At 34.5% G+C, this 17,753-nt stretch overlaps 2 protein-coding genes and 1 non-coding gene across 4 annotated transcripts; 1 reads left to right on the plus strand and 2 right to left on the minus strand.

Moving 5' to 3' along the window:
• Positions 1-2,283: 2,283 nt before the first annotated feature.
• On the minus strand, positions 2,284-8,761 carry LOC107760831 (uncharacterized). The gene is given in 4 exon segments (NM_001324703.1): positions 2,284-3,887; positions 4,029-4,119; positions 6,738-6,843; positions 8,352-8,761. Coding segments are annotated over 4 exon segments (1,785 nt in total). The 5' UTR covers positions 8,739-8,761; the 3' UTR covers positions 2,284-2,686.
• Positions 8,762-9,442: 681 nt separating this feature from the next.
• TRNAQ-CUG (transfer RNA glutamine (anticodon CUG)) lies at positions 9,443-9,514 on the minus strand. The gene has a single exon. It is a non-coding gene; the product is annotated as a tRNA-Gln (tRNA).
• Positions 9,515-9,588: 74 nt separating this feature from the next.
• On the plus strand, positions 9,589-11,924 carry LOC107760823 (cyclic pyranopterin monophosphate synthase, mitochondrial-like). 2 transcript variants are annotated; one of them, XM_075225815.1, is made up of 3 exons: positions 9,589-9,732; positions 9,940-10,075; positions 10,870-11,924. In XM_075225815.1, the coding sequence occupies exons 2-3, from the start codon at positions 9,971-9,973 to the stop codon at positions 11,464-11,466; spliced, it is 702 nt and encodes a 233-aa protein (XP_075081916.1). In that variant the 5' UTR covers positions 9,589-9,732; positions 9,940-9,970; the 3' UTR covers positions 11,467-11,924. The 2 variants fall into 2 exon arrangements, with proteins under 2 accessions (XP_075081916.1, XP_075081917.1); XM_075225816.1 differs by lacking the exon at positions 9,940-10,075 and having other exon boundaries at positions 9,599-9,732; positions 10,870-11,775.
• The last annotated feature ends 5,829 nt before the right edge of the window (positions 11,925-17,753 follow it).

The raw sequence follows: 17,753 nt of genomic DNA on the forward strand, positions 1-17,753 counted from the left end.
GAATCCTGCATGAACGTGGGATTGTGCATCGGGTGGCCCTTGCGGCTCCATCACACATTCAATCCTTTTCTTGTACCGTTTTTTCAATATTTTTACAATAGTGGTATCCGGACTAGTTTATACACACCTCAACTAATTCTACTGACTACTTGTTACCTCGCACCACCGGCAAAACCATTTGTTTTGCAAATATTAAATCTTCTTTGTTTGCTTTGCTCTTGAATGGTCCATGCACCTTTTTCTTTCTTCATTTTTTGCATTTTATACAATACCATTGGTTTAAGTATTTCCTAAAGTTTTTATTACACAATATGAAGTTGAATAGTAGCTAGTGATCTTGGTAAACTAATTGTCAAATTTCAAGTTATAGCAGATCATGTGGTCCAAGTCCAACTTTAATTTGGCTTTGCATTTCTTGGCATAGAGAATTATAATGTTCAAACTCAAAGCTTGAATGATCCTCCCTCCAGCTCATTTTATTTAGCCATGTAGGACACCACCAAGGGTTGTTATGTAATGGATAGGATCCCTCCATTCTTGTCAGAGGTCTCGAGTTTGAGTCCTTAAAATGATAAAATTATGATAGGGAGCACTAGTTCCCTCTTTCACGGGCCTTACGTAACACGAATTAAAACTAGTTGGAGTCTCCATGTGGTACCAGACACTGGGAGAAACAAAAAAAAAATACCATGTCGAACTGGAAGCAATTTTTCATCTCAAATTAAGCTTAAATAGCATCAGGATCGGAGTTAGAAGCATGAATACAAATTTGGCGGAACCCATTAACTTTTGCACAAACAATATACTTGTATTAAAAAATCAATAAATATGTACAAATATTAAATTTTGAACTCAATTATTAACATTTGAAATCGTCGTTCTAAAATTTAAAACTCATAATGTTAAAATCCTGCCTCCGAATAGCATATGCTACGATAGAACCATTGACTTCCTCATGATAACACGTGCCGCATGAATTGGGATGACTATTCCCCAACTCTCTCATAACTTATTCTGAAACTCTACTGTCTATTTTAAACTATTTTTTCGTTTTATTGGAATATATTTTCCTCTTTTATTTTCAATGGAAAGCACAAATTCATTAAATATTATGTAGAAACCCAAAGTCAACGTATGCTGGCTTCTTTCATAAATCAAGATTCACGAACAATCCAGGCGTTAGGTCTTGCATTTTTTTTCCTTTTTTTTTTTTATACTTCAGAGAAAATAATATAATTATAGTGCATATAATATATTGCACACCTAAAATGTTGCAATTATAATGATTATTAGTTGACTGATAAAGATTAACGATTTATCAACGCGCATGTGAAGACCTTTTCTTTTTTAAATTAAAAAGTACAGTCTAGTGCACAAAATATTCCTCGTTTATGCAGGTATTTTTTTTTTAAAAAAAAAAAGATAGTCTGGTGTACAAAATATTTCTAGTTTACGCGGCAGGGAAGGACCTTTTCTTTTAATTTTTTTCTTGTTCAGTTGTCATGATTTATGAATCTGTCTATGTCATGGATAACGACCACTTTAAATTTAAATAATTAATGGGAAGAAAAATATATACAAATTAATGGCAGCACCTGATAGCTGGATCTAGTTATGTTTTGATGCAAGATTTGGAAACAACTGCCTGTGAATCAACAAATTAATAGTTTGATCAAATCTAGACATCTAGGGTGTGTATGGTATGAAGGAAAATATTTTTCGGAAAATGTTTTCCAATTTTTCTATGTTTGATTGGCTTAAATGTTTTGGAAAATATTTTTCTCGTGAACTTATCAAGAGAAAGGAAAACATTTTCTAAAACTACTTCTCAACCTTCCACTTACCAACCAAACAAGGGAAAATAAGTGATGAAATCACTCATTTTCGACGGAAACATTTTCGCGGAAAATATTTTCCTTCGTAGCAAACACACCCCTAGTTCACAAAAGAAAGAACAAGGCAACAAATTATTAATCTACTCAAGATGTGCACAAGAAGCTCTAGGAGAGGTTCTCAAGCTTCCTTTTATCAACAAGAGTTGTGCTGGACTAAGTATTTTTTAAAGATATTTTTTTATCTTTAACCAGAGGTTATCGACAAGAGTTGTGGTGGAGTAAGTATTCGTTCATCTTTAACTAGAAGTCTCAACTTCAAACTTTAGTTATGGAGTCACTTTTGTTAGGAAACACTTTACCTCCAATGTTGGACTTTCCAGCACGAATCCATATTTTTTAGGTCCCAAGACATATACTGAATACCGAGTCGAAAACCAAAAAAGAAAGGTTTTCAAATTACTTAATATATTACTATTAGAAATTACATGTAATGACATTCAAAATTAAGGCACCCAACTCTTATTAACAAGGTTAGATGATTCAATTCTTTGACATCCTCACAGGAAGCACATTGAGTATGAACAAGATTTGACTACAGCTCAATACAATACACTAAATGAAAAGAAGGGGGAAAAAAAAAGCAACCAAGCAAATTGAACTGGCTGCTCCCTCTAAGGTCCCTCAGCTATCCCAATATCTGTTACGATTTATCGGCCTTCCCATTGCTCTTAACACCAGTAACAATCGCTACAAGTTCGTCTCTCTTCCCATTAATCCTGGCCTCCGCGATAACAGGAATGGTTTCGCTTTCCCTCCCATTGCTCTTCTCAGAAACTTGATAGTTTCTTTCTCTACAGTTTTTTGAGATGCCCCTCCTTGCCACAAATATAGCACTGCCCGTTAATCTTAGCTTCTGTAACAGGAATGGTTTCGCTTTCCTTCCCGTTGCTATTCTCAAGGACTTGATAGTTTCTTTCTGTACAATATTTTGAGATGTGCCCCTCCTTGCCACAATTATAGCACTGCCCGTTAATCTTAGCTTCTGTGACAACAGGAATGGTTTCGCTTTCCCTCCCGTTGCTCTTCTCACAGCCTTGATAGTTTCTTTCTGTACAATATTTTGAGATGTGCCCCTCCTTCCCACAATTATAGCACTGCTTCTTTGACAGGTCCTTTTTCCGTGCTCCAACTCTCTTCTCATGTTTATCATTTCTGTAGCGATTGCGACAATCGTCTTCCACTCTTAGATGATGCATTAACATGTCGAGAGACGGAACATTTTCATGCATCAACCTTGTACGACAGTCCTTCCAAGAGGGGGGAAGTTTTGCTATAATAGCACTAATATGGAAGTTCTCGTCTATCCAGATTCCTGATGCCATGAGAGAATCGGCAATCTTGTGAAGCTCTTGAACCTGCTCAAGAATCGATATGCCATCAACCATTAGGAACTGCAAATATTTGTTAACTTCGGAACTCTTCGTTCCAAAATCCTCATCATAAGTTGATCTAAGCTCTTCCCACAGTTCTTTGGCACTGTAGTTCTTCTTTGAGTATTCTTCAAACAGTTTGTCGGATAGAGAGTTTAATATGTTATGACAACAAAGGTAGTCATCATCAACCCATTTCTGTCGGTTTTCAAGAGTGTTCGGGCAAGGCTCACTGAGCACATATGCAATATTCAATTGCTTTAGGAAAAATTCTGCCTGATGTTTCCAGCAATAATAATTTTTTCCATCAAGACGAATAGTCTTAACAGGAACAAGGCTGTGGGCAAGAGAAGTTGTTCGAGAACTCTGTTGTATTTGTCCCTGAGGTGCGAAGCAAGGGGCGGAATTAGAAATACCAGCTTCTGTTTGTTGTCTCTCAATAGGCATCTGCACCTGAGAGTTAGTAATTATTGCTGAATTAGAGACATCATCTCCATTTTCGTTTCTGTCGGCAGAAAGCTTCCCCTCTTGATGGTTAACTGACTGGGAAATATTGGTCTGAATTTGTTCTCTTCCTTGAGCAGCCACGTCTGCTGCAGTCTGATTTTCACAAGTTGTCGATCTAGAAATGATAAATTGGATCATTCACGCAAATCAAATAAGACTAACCAAAAAATATTTTATGTTTATGAGTTCAGTTGTCTTTCAGTATAAATTGAAATGGATTTCGGTGTTTATTTCAGTTGGCTACCAGGATTCTCACCTTATTTTCAACTCCATCGTTGCAATGGCTTCCACAATAGCTGGGAAGCTACTCCTGAATGATGACCATTGTTGAACACTCAAATTAATTCCTGATTTCATATATAGGTTTGTAATTGTCAATTCTTATGAAAAGAGTGTAACACATAAGAAGAGAAATAAAGGAAAAATTAAAACAATATCTATGCGTTTCACTTGACCATCGAACAATTTAATGCAGTGAGAAAGCAAAGAAAAGACAATATTCACTGAAAAGCCTTTTCAGAATGATAAAGAAATCGACCTTGGGCCTAACTCAACCCCAAAAGTTAGCTCAAGAGATGAGGATTGCCCAAGATCATATATAAGGAGACAAATTGCCTCCCACCCAACCATGTGGGATACTAACACCCCCCAACCCCAACCCCAACCCCCAACCCCACGAGCGTGAACAATATAAGATGAGGGCCCAACATCGGGTGAAACAAGAATTGGATAGGCGGGGTTCTGATGCCATAAAATCAAATGGAAGAAGTTGTATTTCACTATCTCTGAAGTATATGTATTTATACAATTACTACAGGCCCTATCTAAAGTAAGTAAATATCCTACACATCTCTCCTATGATTTAGCTAGCTATATAAGGTTAGAGAATATGTTTACAATATTCTTACAATATTATGTAACACAAAATAACACTGACACAAGGATGCCTCAATAAAAGATTCTTTGCTTTAGACGGATTTGGAAGCACAAGTCTGATGGTGACTTAATAGGGGAGAGGCGGAGGAGGGTTCACTCATAAGGTAGGAAAATTAATGACGTTCAACTCTTGAGAAGCCCAGAAGAACGAGAAATTGGAGACCTCTTTGGTTTCTCCTGCTTTTCCACAATAGAGTTGAAAAGAAAATGGACCTTAAGAAGACAACAACCCATTTGTTCAACCAATGTGAGACATTCTAACACCCGCCTCTCCACGCACACGGAAGACTGGATATTTGTAGCATAGACAATACAACATGGGGGCCCAACATTGGATCAACAAGGAATAAGGATGGATTTGTCTCGGATACCATGTAAAGAAAATGAACCTTTACATGAGGCGAGAATTCTCCAAGATCATACAAGGAGGCAACTGCTCGCTCACTCCATCAATGCGAGACATACATTCTAACAGTGAAGTGCATCATGTTACACTTAGACACAACTACAAGAACAATGGCTCTGTTGAATACACAATTGAACTAAGTACGAAAGTATGGAAGATTTTAGATGATTCGGGCGACTTAAAAATGGTTTCCCAGTGAAAATGGTTGTTAATTTACACAACACATATATTGCTAACAGGTCAAAAAGCGCTACGGAAACATGCTTGCCCAGACTTCATCCAAAATAAATGGTCCTATTTACTCCCACCTTATCCCCCCCCCCCCCAAAAAAAAAAAAAAAAAAAAAAAACCTATTTAGTCTCTAACTAAGTTTACGAGATTGAGCCATATCATGATCAAAGTTCCATTATTTGAGCACTTTTGTCAAGGAAAAGGTAAAGAAAATGTAACGCACTCTATCTCACTATTAACTAAGTACAATTAGCGGACATACATGAAACAGGAAAAAAAAATCTCTAAGAAGTGGGCTAGACTTTACAGTAGGATAAGGGTAGCAACCCAGCGATGGTTTAATAACAAAGGAATTAATAATCCTCTACAACCTATAATCCCCTTATACGATACCAATCCGGGGGTTTCGCCATCTTCCCTTATTCCATCTGGTGTACAAGATTATTTTTTGATAATGTAAATAATTTTATTGATAATGGGAAACTATATGAATGATATTTTATTGATAAGTAGTACACCAAAAAGTAAAGAACCTATAACATAATATATGATCCTCTATGAATGATAACAAATCTACTATACACATTAAACCTCATGGGTGCACCAAGTTGACTAGTTAATGAGGTTAACTAATTAGAAGTCAAATGTTACTAATTTAATTATCTATATAACTTCTTCATCGAAAACAATTATCTATATAACTTGAATATCAATTACAAACAGACTCAAGTTGTCAAAATTTCCTTGGTTATCTTACGACAAATCTCAAACATGTGTTTAGTCAAATATCATACTACTTGTTAGCTTTGTACGCTTCCATAGTCCTTGCTTTCTAACTATAGTTGTGACCTTAAAACACTAAAATGCTTCGATAAATGCTTATATATCTACCCCGGAAAAGTCTAAATCAGAGTGTAGATAAGACTGGAGCAGAGGCGAAGCTAAGATTTTGAGTATATGGGTTCTGGAATTTAGGTCAGAATAACTTAGTGGGTTCGGACTAGATTATCTACACTTATTAAATATATTTCTTAACATAAATACAGGGTATGAGCCGAAGTTACTGGGTTCGACGGAATCCGTAGCTACACTTGTAGCTCCGCCACTGGACTTGAGGATCTGTAAAAGCTTATTGTAAGTGGTTGTCTGCTAAGTTTTCTTCTCCAAAATCAGAAAAAGGTTCACGAAAATTATTAAAACAGTGTCTTTTCTTCCTTAAGTAGGGAAAGGAAATTAAGGTAATAGCTATAATTTGACGAGATATTTAAGAAACAGCATCAGGAAAACAAAGGAACTCTGGTATTAGTGGTTCGTGTGGATATAGAGTAAACAATCAACCAATCAACCAGGTAACAAAATCAAGCAATACATGATTAGCCAAGTAATCTAACCTCTGGAAGAAGGAACCAGCTTTCCATCTTTTTCATAAAAGTCACGTATTGCCACAAAGGGCTTCCCGTGAATGTCAAGAATCCCGACACTCCTCTTGTCTGACAGCTACACAAGAGGAACCAGCAAACTTAGGGAAAAATAGAATATATACATTCATTTTAAGTTTTAAAACAATTTAAAATCAATTGAGTTAAATTTGGAAAAGGAAGTCACTCATCTGGGGTTCAGTTATACAAGCTATAATTGGGTCAGGCAATAGCACAAAAATGAAAATTGCATAGCATAATGCAAATGTCATGTCTGTGTCCAAGAACTATTGGAATATGTCACAAGCATTTTAACCATATACAAGAAATCCAGCATATCCTTTTGCAAATTCTTTATTCTTTTTCATTTGTTATCCCTTTGATTTGACCAGATATGTTATTTTTCAAGTGCAAAACAGCTAATATAGTAGCTAGAGTTGAGAATGGAAATACAGTGATCATGAGTTGCCGCATGAATCCCTGCAACTACAACCAGCAAATGATATAGGATTCTGCATTCCTATTGCGACTTCATATTCCACTTACAAAATGGGATAGTTACAAGCAAAGCTACTCAACTAGACCAGCAAAGGATACAGGCTTATCCTCGATTTTGTTTCGTCACAAAATTCACCAATAAAAGTTAAGAACTCATCAAATTTGTATTGATAATCTAAGTTGCTCGGACACGGGTACGGGTGCCCGACACAGGTGCGGATCTAGAGGTCGGATCCTTCGAGATGTAAATTCGAAGATTCAGGGATATGGATCCTAGTATAGATACGGGTGTGGGGATCTGACTAAAAATAGTTCAAAAATATAAAAATATCTGTAAATTGTGAGAAATTTTGTGGAATACTTACTTATAGCTTGTAAAGTGTGGATTTCTTTTCTATTCTCAAGTTGTAGATAAGTAAAGTATTGATTTTCTAGATAAGAAATGCTATTTTCTTCAAATTTACCCTAGTTTTGGTTTTGATTTCGGGAATCAAATTGTCTCGTCTCGAATTGTTCCTTCTGTTGCGGTCAAAGTACCCGAAATTATTTAACCAAATCCGGTACGGATCCCATACCTGTACCCGTACTAGTGTCGTGTCAACATCCATTCAACTGAAACTACTCAGCCCCTCTTTCTACTTTTTCCCTAAGACAAAAATCGAGCTTTTTCGTGTTGTACAATGGGCTAAAAAATGTTCACTAATTTTTCACAATAAGGATTTTACTTTGCAAGACTCCATAGATAACAACAACAACAACAACAACAACAAAAAAAAAAAAAAAAAAAAAAAAAAAAAATCAGTGAAATCTCACAAGCAGGGTCTAGGGTGGGTAAAGTATACACACCCTAGGGCGGGTAAAGTATACGCAGAACTTACTCCTAACTTAAGTCCACACATAATAAAGACGTAATTTTTAGATTTTCCATCGAAAAACATAAATATAACATTAGGCTTATTGGGCAGAGTTAGGCACCTAGTGGATTTAGTCAATTTGCACGCACCTGAACTATTCTATCTGCTACCTCCCACCAGCAGCACAGATATAACCTAGCGATAACAAAAGAAAAATTAGCTGATATTCACTAACCTTACAAATAGTTCGACAATTATTCTCATTGGAATCAACCAAATTCCCATTAGGCAATGAACCATCTGCTTCTTGATGTTGAGTAGGTGGGTGGTCTGCTGACAATTGTTCTTCAGCTACAAAATCTGTATTAACCCCTTTTTCTGCTGTACTGATTCTTCTATTATTATCCAATGTGGGGTTTTCAACTGTTGAGAGTAAAAAAGACTCAATAACATGCCTTATAAACTGCTTCTCTTGTATGTTCAAAATCTCAGTACCAAGTTGCTGGGCTACAGTGGTTCGAACACTGTACTCTGTTGCTGTTTCTATGTCAGCTGTTTTAAGGATGTCCAACACAACTTCTCGGATTTTTCGGCGTTTGTGTTCTGGTAGTTGTTCTTCCATTATTCACTGTGTGTGTGTGTGTGTGAAAAAGGGAGTGAAAGAAGAGAAGAAGTGTTAAAGTGAATTAGTAAGAATTGATTAGGGGATTAGGGATTAGAGATTGAAACATTTAGTGGGCGTTTGGACATAACAATTGTAAAATTCCAAAAAAAGTGAAATTTTTTTAAACTGAAAATGGTATTTGAAAATTAGAGTTGTAATTGGATATGAATATAGTTTTGGGTTTTTTTAAATTGTTATGAGCGATCTTAGTGCAAATTTTGAAAAATAAATTTTTGGCGTTTTTAAAATTTTTGAAAAATTTCAAAATTCATCTTTAAAGCGAAAATTGAAAATTTTATGGTCAAACACTGATCTCAAAAAAAAATGAAAAATTTCTTATGTCCAAAGGAGCTCTTAGTATTAAGATAGATAAATTAGCAGTTGAATAAGTGGACATTTGGACATAAGAATTGTAAAATTCCAAAAAAATGTGGAAAAAAAAATTCAAGTGAAAATGGTATTTGAAAATTAGAGCTGTGTTTAGACATGAATATAATTTGGGTTGTTTTTAAAGTTTTGTGAGTAATCTAAGTGAAAATTTTGAAAAATAATTTTTTTGAGTTTTTTAAATTTTCGAAAAATCCAAAATGCATCTTCAAGTGAAATTTTATGAACAGATGTTGATTTCGAAAAAAAAAGTGAAAAATTTTCCAAAAAGGGAAAGGTTCCACCGAGATTTGAACTCGGGTTACTGGATTCAGAGTCCAATGTCCTGACCACTAGACCATGGAACCATCTTTGGTATGTTATTGCAGCTTTTTACTTTTGAATAATTTAGCTAATCGTATAAAATTAGTACGAGGTGCTTTAAAATACAACCACTCTCCAAACAAGCAACCAGACCAGTGGCTATTTGTGTAATGGTTTCTTTATAAAATGGCCTATATTGGTCCTGAACTGAGTTCACCATTTGATAAAAGACAAAGCCACCACTACATCTGCAAAACACCAGGTTAATTTCTCGCTTTCGTACATGAATCCCTCAACTTATTCAGCTCTAATTCTCAAAATTAGTAAATACTCATTTCGAACTTTTATTACACAACTTGTTTAGTACTAGTACTATTAGGAAATGACAATTATCAAGGTGTTTGTGAAAATGTCTCAATGAAAGTTGATAACTTTGTGTCAAAATTTTACTTTGCTGCTTTTGTTTCAGTTAAGGGATTTGCTTGGTTAGTTGAATAGTGATGTTTCTTCGCCGAGTTGGATCAGCAACATTACCACTGTCGAGAAGGTTATTTTGCAGTATTGGTAGCCATGATATATCCAAAGCTATTTCTGAGCTTAATCAGGTTTATATATGTATATCATAATTATGTGCTTAAATTTTTGTCTCAAGGATTTAACATGTTTCTTTTGGAGACTTCTAGGCTTAAGTTTTAATTATTCCTAAATGAATGTTGAGGATCATTAAAAGAATAAAGAACTTGCAATTTCATTGTTTGAAGGCTGGATATTGTTATGATAAACACATTTTTAAATTATATCAGCTGATCGACATTTTTCTGCTTCTTTTTTTTTTTTTAACAATCGACAAGAATCTCATCGTCTATTATCTGTGCTAACTGACGGATCAGATGTGTTGGGTGTCGATAAGTACCGATCTCTAAACTCTTTCTTGAAATAAAATAAGTTCTTCCAAGAAAGTCTTTTTCTTATAAAAAATGCCACTTTATGTGTGAGAAGATGCAGATAAAAGGCCACTTGCCGCTTCTATAGAGTAAACCGTGGTGTTTGTTCAAGAACCATTTATCTTAGTTGGTCTGGATCAGAATGTTCGCTTATTTCTCAATCAGAGCTTTGAGAATGACATGGTCTGCGGAGTGTAAACGATGAGCCTTGAAAGATAATAGAGGACTCTTACTAATCAAGAGAGAATATGTGTGTGTGGGTGGGTGGGTGGGTGGGTGGGGGGGATACGGGGCTATTATTTTGCAAAAGAAGAAGTTAAGTTTCTAATATCACATTCTAATTGTTTATTACTCATGAGGGAGATATTAGTTGCATAATTGAGCTAGAAGCTTGTAAAAACGTCGCTGGATACTTTCTGAAGCTTCCTGAAAAATTTTGCTCATCTTCTTACCAGGAAATGGAATCTGTGTTTGGTGAACCACCTCCATCTAGCCTTTCTAGTTCCATTGACAATCAAAGTATGGCACAAGACGTGAAGTTTAGTACTGAAGAAATGGATGGAAAAGAATCTTTCGCTGCACTGACACATATTGGCAGCAAAGGTGAAGCTCAAATGGTGGATGTATCTCATAAAGATATTAGCAAGAGAGTGGCCATTGCGCGTGGCAAGGTTATTTTAGGACGGGAGGTGTTTGATTTGGTTTCAGCTAACCAAATGGGAAAAGGAGATGTCCTCAGTGTAGCAAAGTTAGCTGGAATTTGTGGAGCGAAGCAAACAAGTAATCTCATCCCACTATGTCATAACATCAACTTGACGCATGTTCGCGTGGACTTGGCTCTGAACCCTCATGATTTTAGCGTTGAAATAGAAGGAGAAGCTGCTTCAGATGGAAAAACTGGTGTGGAGATGGAAGCATTTACAGCAGTAACCGTTGCCGGTCTAACAGTGTATGACATGTGCAAGGCCGCTTCGAAGTATATCCAGATTACAGATATCAGGCTTGAACATAAAACTGGAGGCAAAAGTGGGGATTGGTCCAGGGACAAATAATCACTATATAAAGAAGTGAGAAGGCAAATGCATTAAGGGCATGATTGAGATGATGTGCGCCACTTTCATTTAGTGTTCGTTTTCTATAGGATGTGGTATGTCTATATTATATGATATGAGTAGATGGCTTGTCAAAACATGGTTGATAAACACAAAGTCATTATACTTCTGAACTTGATTTTAACTAGGGTGTGTTAAGAATTTCTAGTTGAAGAAACATTCACCTTATTAAAACAACATAGCCCACATATGTCAAGGCTTTCATCAGATAGTGTTGGTAGTACTTACTGTGGTATCATATGTCACTGAGGTATCATATGTCGCTGAAGTATTTGAAGTTGTGAGTTTTTATTGGTGTGTCAATGTATGGCGCATAGCTAAGGTGACTGAAGTATTTGAATAGAGGGATTATGATGCTGAATAAAGAGATGGCTCAATAATGTGTTGCACACAACCAATTGTAGGTTTATCAAAAGCTTTTGCTACTAACAACTTTGTTCCTTCTTTTTCCGGAGTCTCTTCGTCATCTCCTTTTCTATGGCTTCTCCGCTGCTGTAATGTTGTGACTATGCTTTCCTTGAGCCGAGGGTCTACCTTCACAAAGCAAGGTAAGGTCTGCGTACACACTACCCTCCCCAGACCCCACTGGTGGGATTACACTGAGTTTGTTGTTCTTGTTCAGTAAAGACGAGATTCCAACTGAACCCGTGCTGTGTTAATCTGCTCGCCTTTGAAGGAATTTCTTTATCTTTTTCTAGGAAAACATACTTGATAGCTTAAGAAGCTTGACATTTAGCTAATTTTATGCTAGCTTCTATAAGCGCTATGACGTTTCAAACTTACTTTGTAGTAACCCTGAGATTTAAAGGTTTTAGGCATTAATCTTTCATATATTGCTCTTTATATTTTGTCTAACCCATCCAGACGCTGCATGATTGTGGGATGCCTTGTGCATCAGACTGCTTTTTTTTTTTTGTTGTTGTTGGTAGATACTAATTAACCCAGACCCCACTTGTGGGATTATACTGGGTTGTTGTTGTTGTAGATACTAATTAAAGAAAAATCATGTTTAAGACTAGTTAAAAGGCAGTTCAGGGTGCTGACAATATCAAACTTAGAGACAAACAAAAATTTGCTTGTTTTCTAATTCTTTTTGTCATTATTTTCCAATTTGATGAATAAGTTCCAGTCTATTTACTTCAAGAATAGAATTTATTCTTATTTCTCTTTTACGTTTTGACATTCTATAAATAAGTCAGTTTTGATTTTAAGATAGTAAAGAAAGTTAGTGACAGAATTTAAATTAAAAAAGTGTCCCTTCGAAAACACTACAAGTGAAAGGGAAAGGACTTTCACAATCGTTTTCCTGATGTCTGCACTATTTCAGGGTGTCTTTTCTTTTTTCTTTTTGCTTTTTTAAGAGCCCTAATTGCATTTAATACAGCCATATGGGAAAACATGATTATAATTTAAAAGGATAGTGACTTGTCCTAAATGGAAAAATAAGATGAGATTCGATTTATTAATTTTAAAATTATTTGTATGGATTAATTCAAGTTTAATTGATTATTGGCATTTGATGAGTATACGCTCATATAAAAATTGTCTCGACTAATCTCAAACATTGATTAATCTCTCACATGTTTATCTCCATAGAGCATATGTATTTCATTATAAGCTGATGTTAGGCTAGAAACCTGTGTTTTAGCCGTAGTATTACATTCCAATTACTGTATTTTTATGTGTGTTTGAGCTCAAATGATAGTGAATTACACTTAGTACGTGTTTTATGCTTTGCAGGAAGTGACCCTGAGCTCAAAAGTTAATTTGGAGCTAAATCGATCAATCTGGAGCTTTGAAGTCTGAGTAAAAGCCCAATATATTAAGCCGGGATCGTATTCAGAGATCGTGTACCAAGTCTGGATGTTAAAAGAGGACGAAATAATTTCACTCTGAGGAAATTGCACTAACGTGCCGCAGCAGTACAAAAGTTGGTCTGACAAGAAAGTGAGAAGTTGCTGATAAAATCCACTAACGTGCCGCATGATGCAGCGCAACTGTACGTTTTTTACAGAGCCAAGTCCTATTTCACGTAGGAAAGGGTGTTTCGTCTAGGCTTGACCCTACTTGGTATAAATACATATAAAAACGCTATTTTTGAGGACTTTTGACATATCTTAGACCTAGGGAGACTATTTCGGAAGGGAGAAAACGTTTGGAGCAATTTCCGGAGGAGATTGGCATCGAATCTTCATTACTTCATCTTTGCTTTGTAATTTAATTATGCAAATTATTTGAAAAATTGTTACTATGAGTATGACTGTATGAGTAGCTAAATTCCTAATCTAGGGTTTTGATAGAACCTGTTGAAGGATGATTTTCTCGTTATGTTAATATAAATTTGCCATAATTATCTCTATTTGTTCAATTACATGTTTATTGTTGTTGATTGAAGAGCCCTCAATTAACTGTTCCTATTTAGTGTGGATTACTCGAGAGAGAGAGTTCATATTTAGGTAGTTGTTGAACATCATCACTCCTAACGTATATGGGGGATCAATATGAAGGGTTTAAAGGTGGGATTAGGGATAACGAAACTTTGGATGCGATCTAAGTGAGATGTACTTAAAAGCTAGCTAGCGTAATTCGGGAGAATATGTCTAGTATATTGTTGTATTACTCGGGAGAGAGTTACGACAGTCAGAGTGCTCATGATCGATAGAGAAGACTTAGGCAAATTTATAGAAAACATAGTGGAAAGGATTCCGACAACAGGGGAAATCACAACCTTAGATCCTCCAATTCTTGTTTACAAATCGTTCACAGTTAGTTCTTAATTACTGCATTTTCATTTCGTAATATTTAGTTAGTAAACACCCAATCTGTTACTTAAATATCCCGAAGATTGAATACGTGAATTTCTGTGAGTCCAATAGTTGTGATTGATAGGTTAATTCCATGTGGGATTCGACTCCGGATTTGTTAACCCGAATATATTTGCAGCGACCGCTTTATCTATTTTATAAGGCATAATTGGGCGTGATCATAAGCTGACTCAAGACTTTTATATTTATTTTGTATCTTGATCTCTATTTTACGGCTATAATTGTTTCCCATAAACATATTCTTTATGTTGTGTTCTTTTTTTTGGGGTCATGATAAATAATAAAGCTAAGAAATCGAAACTTTTTCTATGCCTTTTTATGTGACATACTTTCTTTTTTAATTTGTCCAACAAAAATAGATTTCACCTTTGATTTTTTTTTTTTTTAAATATTTCCATATACCGTTGATATGACTTGGATTGATCAACGTGCAATAAATATTAATTCTTTTACAAGGAGAGAAAAATGAAAAAGATATAAAATCTTCACTACTTTTTATTTAAAAGTATAATTTTGATATTTTGCATACATTTAAGTTATGTACAAAAAATCTTCATTAAAAACTTAAACTATGCATTAAATCAAAAACCTTCACGTAAAACTTCTTTAATTTTAATTAATGTTATTGTTTCCTCTGCATTGGTTATCTTACTATGTCGTTAATGCTTTTCTTTTCCTCAATATTTTCATTATAGCTCCTTCACTCGTATTTTTTCTAACATATTTTGAAAGCATTTTTTTAAACCGATGGTTTATTAAAAACAATATATATTTCTACCTCACACAAGGTAGAGATAAGATCTGTATACACTCTACCCTCTCTCGATCAATGGCTTAGAAAAAATACGAGTGAAGGAGCTATAATGAAAATATTGAGGAAAAGAAAAGCATTAACGACATAGTAAGATAACCAATGCAGAGGAAACAATAACATTAATTAAAATTAAAGAAGTTTTACGTGAAGGTTTTTGATTTAATGCATAGTTTAAGTTTTTAATGAAGATTTTTTGTACATAACTTAAATGTATGCAAAATATCAAAATTATACTTTTAAATAAAAAGTAGTGAAGATTTTATATCTTTTTCATTTTTCTCTCCTTGTAAAAGAATTAATATTTATTGCATATGACTTGGATTGATCAACGTGCAATAAATATTAATTCTTTTACAAGGAGAGAAAAATGAAAAAGATATAAAATCTTCACTACTTTTTATTTAAAAGTATAATTTTGATATTTTGCATACATTTAAGTTATGTACAAAAAATCTTCATTAAAAACTTAAACTATGCATTAAATCAAAAACCTTCACGTAAAACTTCTTTAATTTTAATTAATGTTATTGTTTCCTCTGCATTGGTTATCTTACTATGTCGTTAATGCTTTTCTTTTCCTCAATATTTTCATTATAGCTCCTTCACTCGTATTTTTTCTAACATATTTTGAAAGCATTTTTTTAAACCGATGGTTTATTAAAAACAATATATATTTCTACCTCACACAAGGTAGAGATAAGATCTGTATACACTCTACCCTCTCTCGATCAATGGCTTCGCTAGAAAAATTATACTATATTACTAGATAATTTTTTTTATTTTATGTATATTTACTATAGGTTGACTCCCCTTGACTTTTCGATGTATTTAATTATTTATATTTTGATATCCCTTGATGAAAAATTCTGACTCCACCGCTATTTTCGATCCTAAGATATATTATTTCACGTAAAATATGTCAGAAGGGAGAATACGTGCTTTGTGATAAAGTCTCAAGTAGTTGGCGATAGAACGTGAGCAGCAGTCACAAAAGAGCAAGAAACTCAAGGAGGAAAGGGGGCATGCCTTTTTTTTTTCAAATTCAAAAATAGCCAAATTTACGAGTGGTCATTCAAAAATAATCACAATTTTAAAAGTTATCGAAATTTAGCCACTTTTCATGTAAAGATAAATTTGAAGGAAATCGCTGTTCAAAATCCAAAAAAATACTTCAGTATAATATACTGGAGTTCCAATATAATATACTGGAGTTCCAGTATAATATACCGATCCAGCATAATATACTGGAGTTCCAGTATATTATACTGGAACTTTCCGCATGTTGGAGTTCCAGCATAATATGTTGGAAGTTCATACACTGGGTGCACCGATCTCCAGTATATTATGCTAGAACTTTTCGTATTGCAGTAAAATAGTAACTATTTTTCAATGACTTTGCAAACACTAGTTATTTTTGAATGACTAATCCGAAAACTGACTAGTCCGCATTATTTTTACGAATTTTTTGCTTGTTGTTTTGTGCTATGCAATTTGTAATTCCTTTGGCCTATGTATGTAAATGTGCCATATTCTGATTTGCAGAATGCAATATGGTGGGGAGGCAGGCAATAATGAGTAATGATGGTTTCCTGTTGGGCTGGAATGTGACATTGATGGATATAGTGGAGCTCACTTTTTTTTTTTCTCACACAATATTAGCTATGCGTCTTAAAATTCGATTAAATTTAGATTTGCGTCGGAAAATCTTATATTAAAAAGAAAGCGCTTCTAATAGTGACGACTTTATTTTTCTGAACTCAAATCGAAGCTTACATAGAGGGTGTTTAGATTGACTTTTAAGTTTGTTAAATCAGCTTTTAAGCTCTTTTTAGCCCTTTTCAGTATTTGACAGAGCTATAAAATGCTTAAAATAAATAAAAACTGCTTAAAATAAGTCAAAAACAATAAGTCAGTCAACCACAACTTATTATTTTTTAGCTTAAAAGCTATTTCTTGTTGCGAACCCACTTTTTTAAGCCAATCAAATGGGCTCTTAGCTAAGTCACTGTCATGCCTTTTTTTGGGACAAAAAACTAATAGTATTCAATATTACATCAAATTACATTAATTTATTTGTACTTAAGGGTAAAAATAAAAGAAAAATAGGTATAATTAATTGAGTAATATTTTAGTGAATTGATATAAAAAAGAGTGTGAATAAATTTTTTTCTATTTAAATAGTTAAAGAAATTGATCTTCTTTTTATCTACTTGGAGTATTTATTTTCTCATATAACAAACAGAAAAAGTGAAGATGGTAATTATAAATCCTTCCAATAGTCAAATAACATGCTCATATGTAACTTCTCTAAAAACTAACAATACTAGATGCAGATATGTTCCTATTTGAAAAATCAAACAACTTTGACAACAATATTTTCACATGTGTTCAAAGATACTGTAACTATAAAATTATCATTTGTAATAGTTTTTTTTTTGAATTTTTTTCAGAGAAACCCGCAGCCGTAATGTGTCGAGTGCTTACTGAGTAACCTGATTACTATGCAATAGCTCGCAAATCACATAGAAAATGTAAATCACACTAGGCAAGCCCGGTGCAACGTGTTCTGACTGAGGAACCTGCTGATG

Source organism: Nicotiana tabacum, chromosome 11 (genome assembly GCF_000715075.1).
Source record: "Nicotiana tabacum cultivar K326 chromosome 11, ASM71507v2, whole genome shotgun sequence".
NCBI lineage: Eukaryota > Viridiplantae > Streptophyta > Magnoliopsida > Solanales > Solanaceae > Nicotiana > Nicotiana tabacum.

Excerpts from the sequence above, each read along its gene's own strand:
- LOC107760823 (XM_075225815.1), top strand. The coding sequence starts at position 9,971 with ATGTTTCTTCGCCGAGTTGGATCAGCAACATTACCACTGTCGAGAAGG. Across the intron at positions 10,076-10,869 it reads CTATTTCTGAGCTTAATCAG|GAAATGGAATCTGTGTTTGG; the intron begins GTTTATATATGT and ends TCTTCTTACCAG.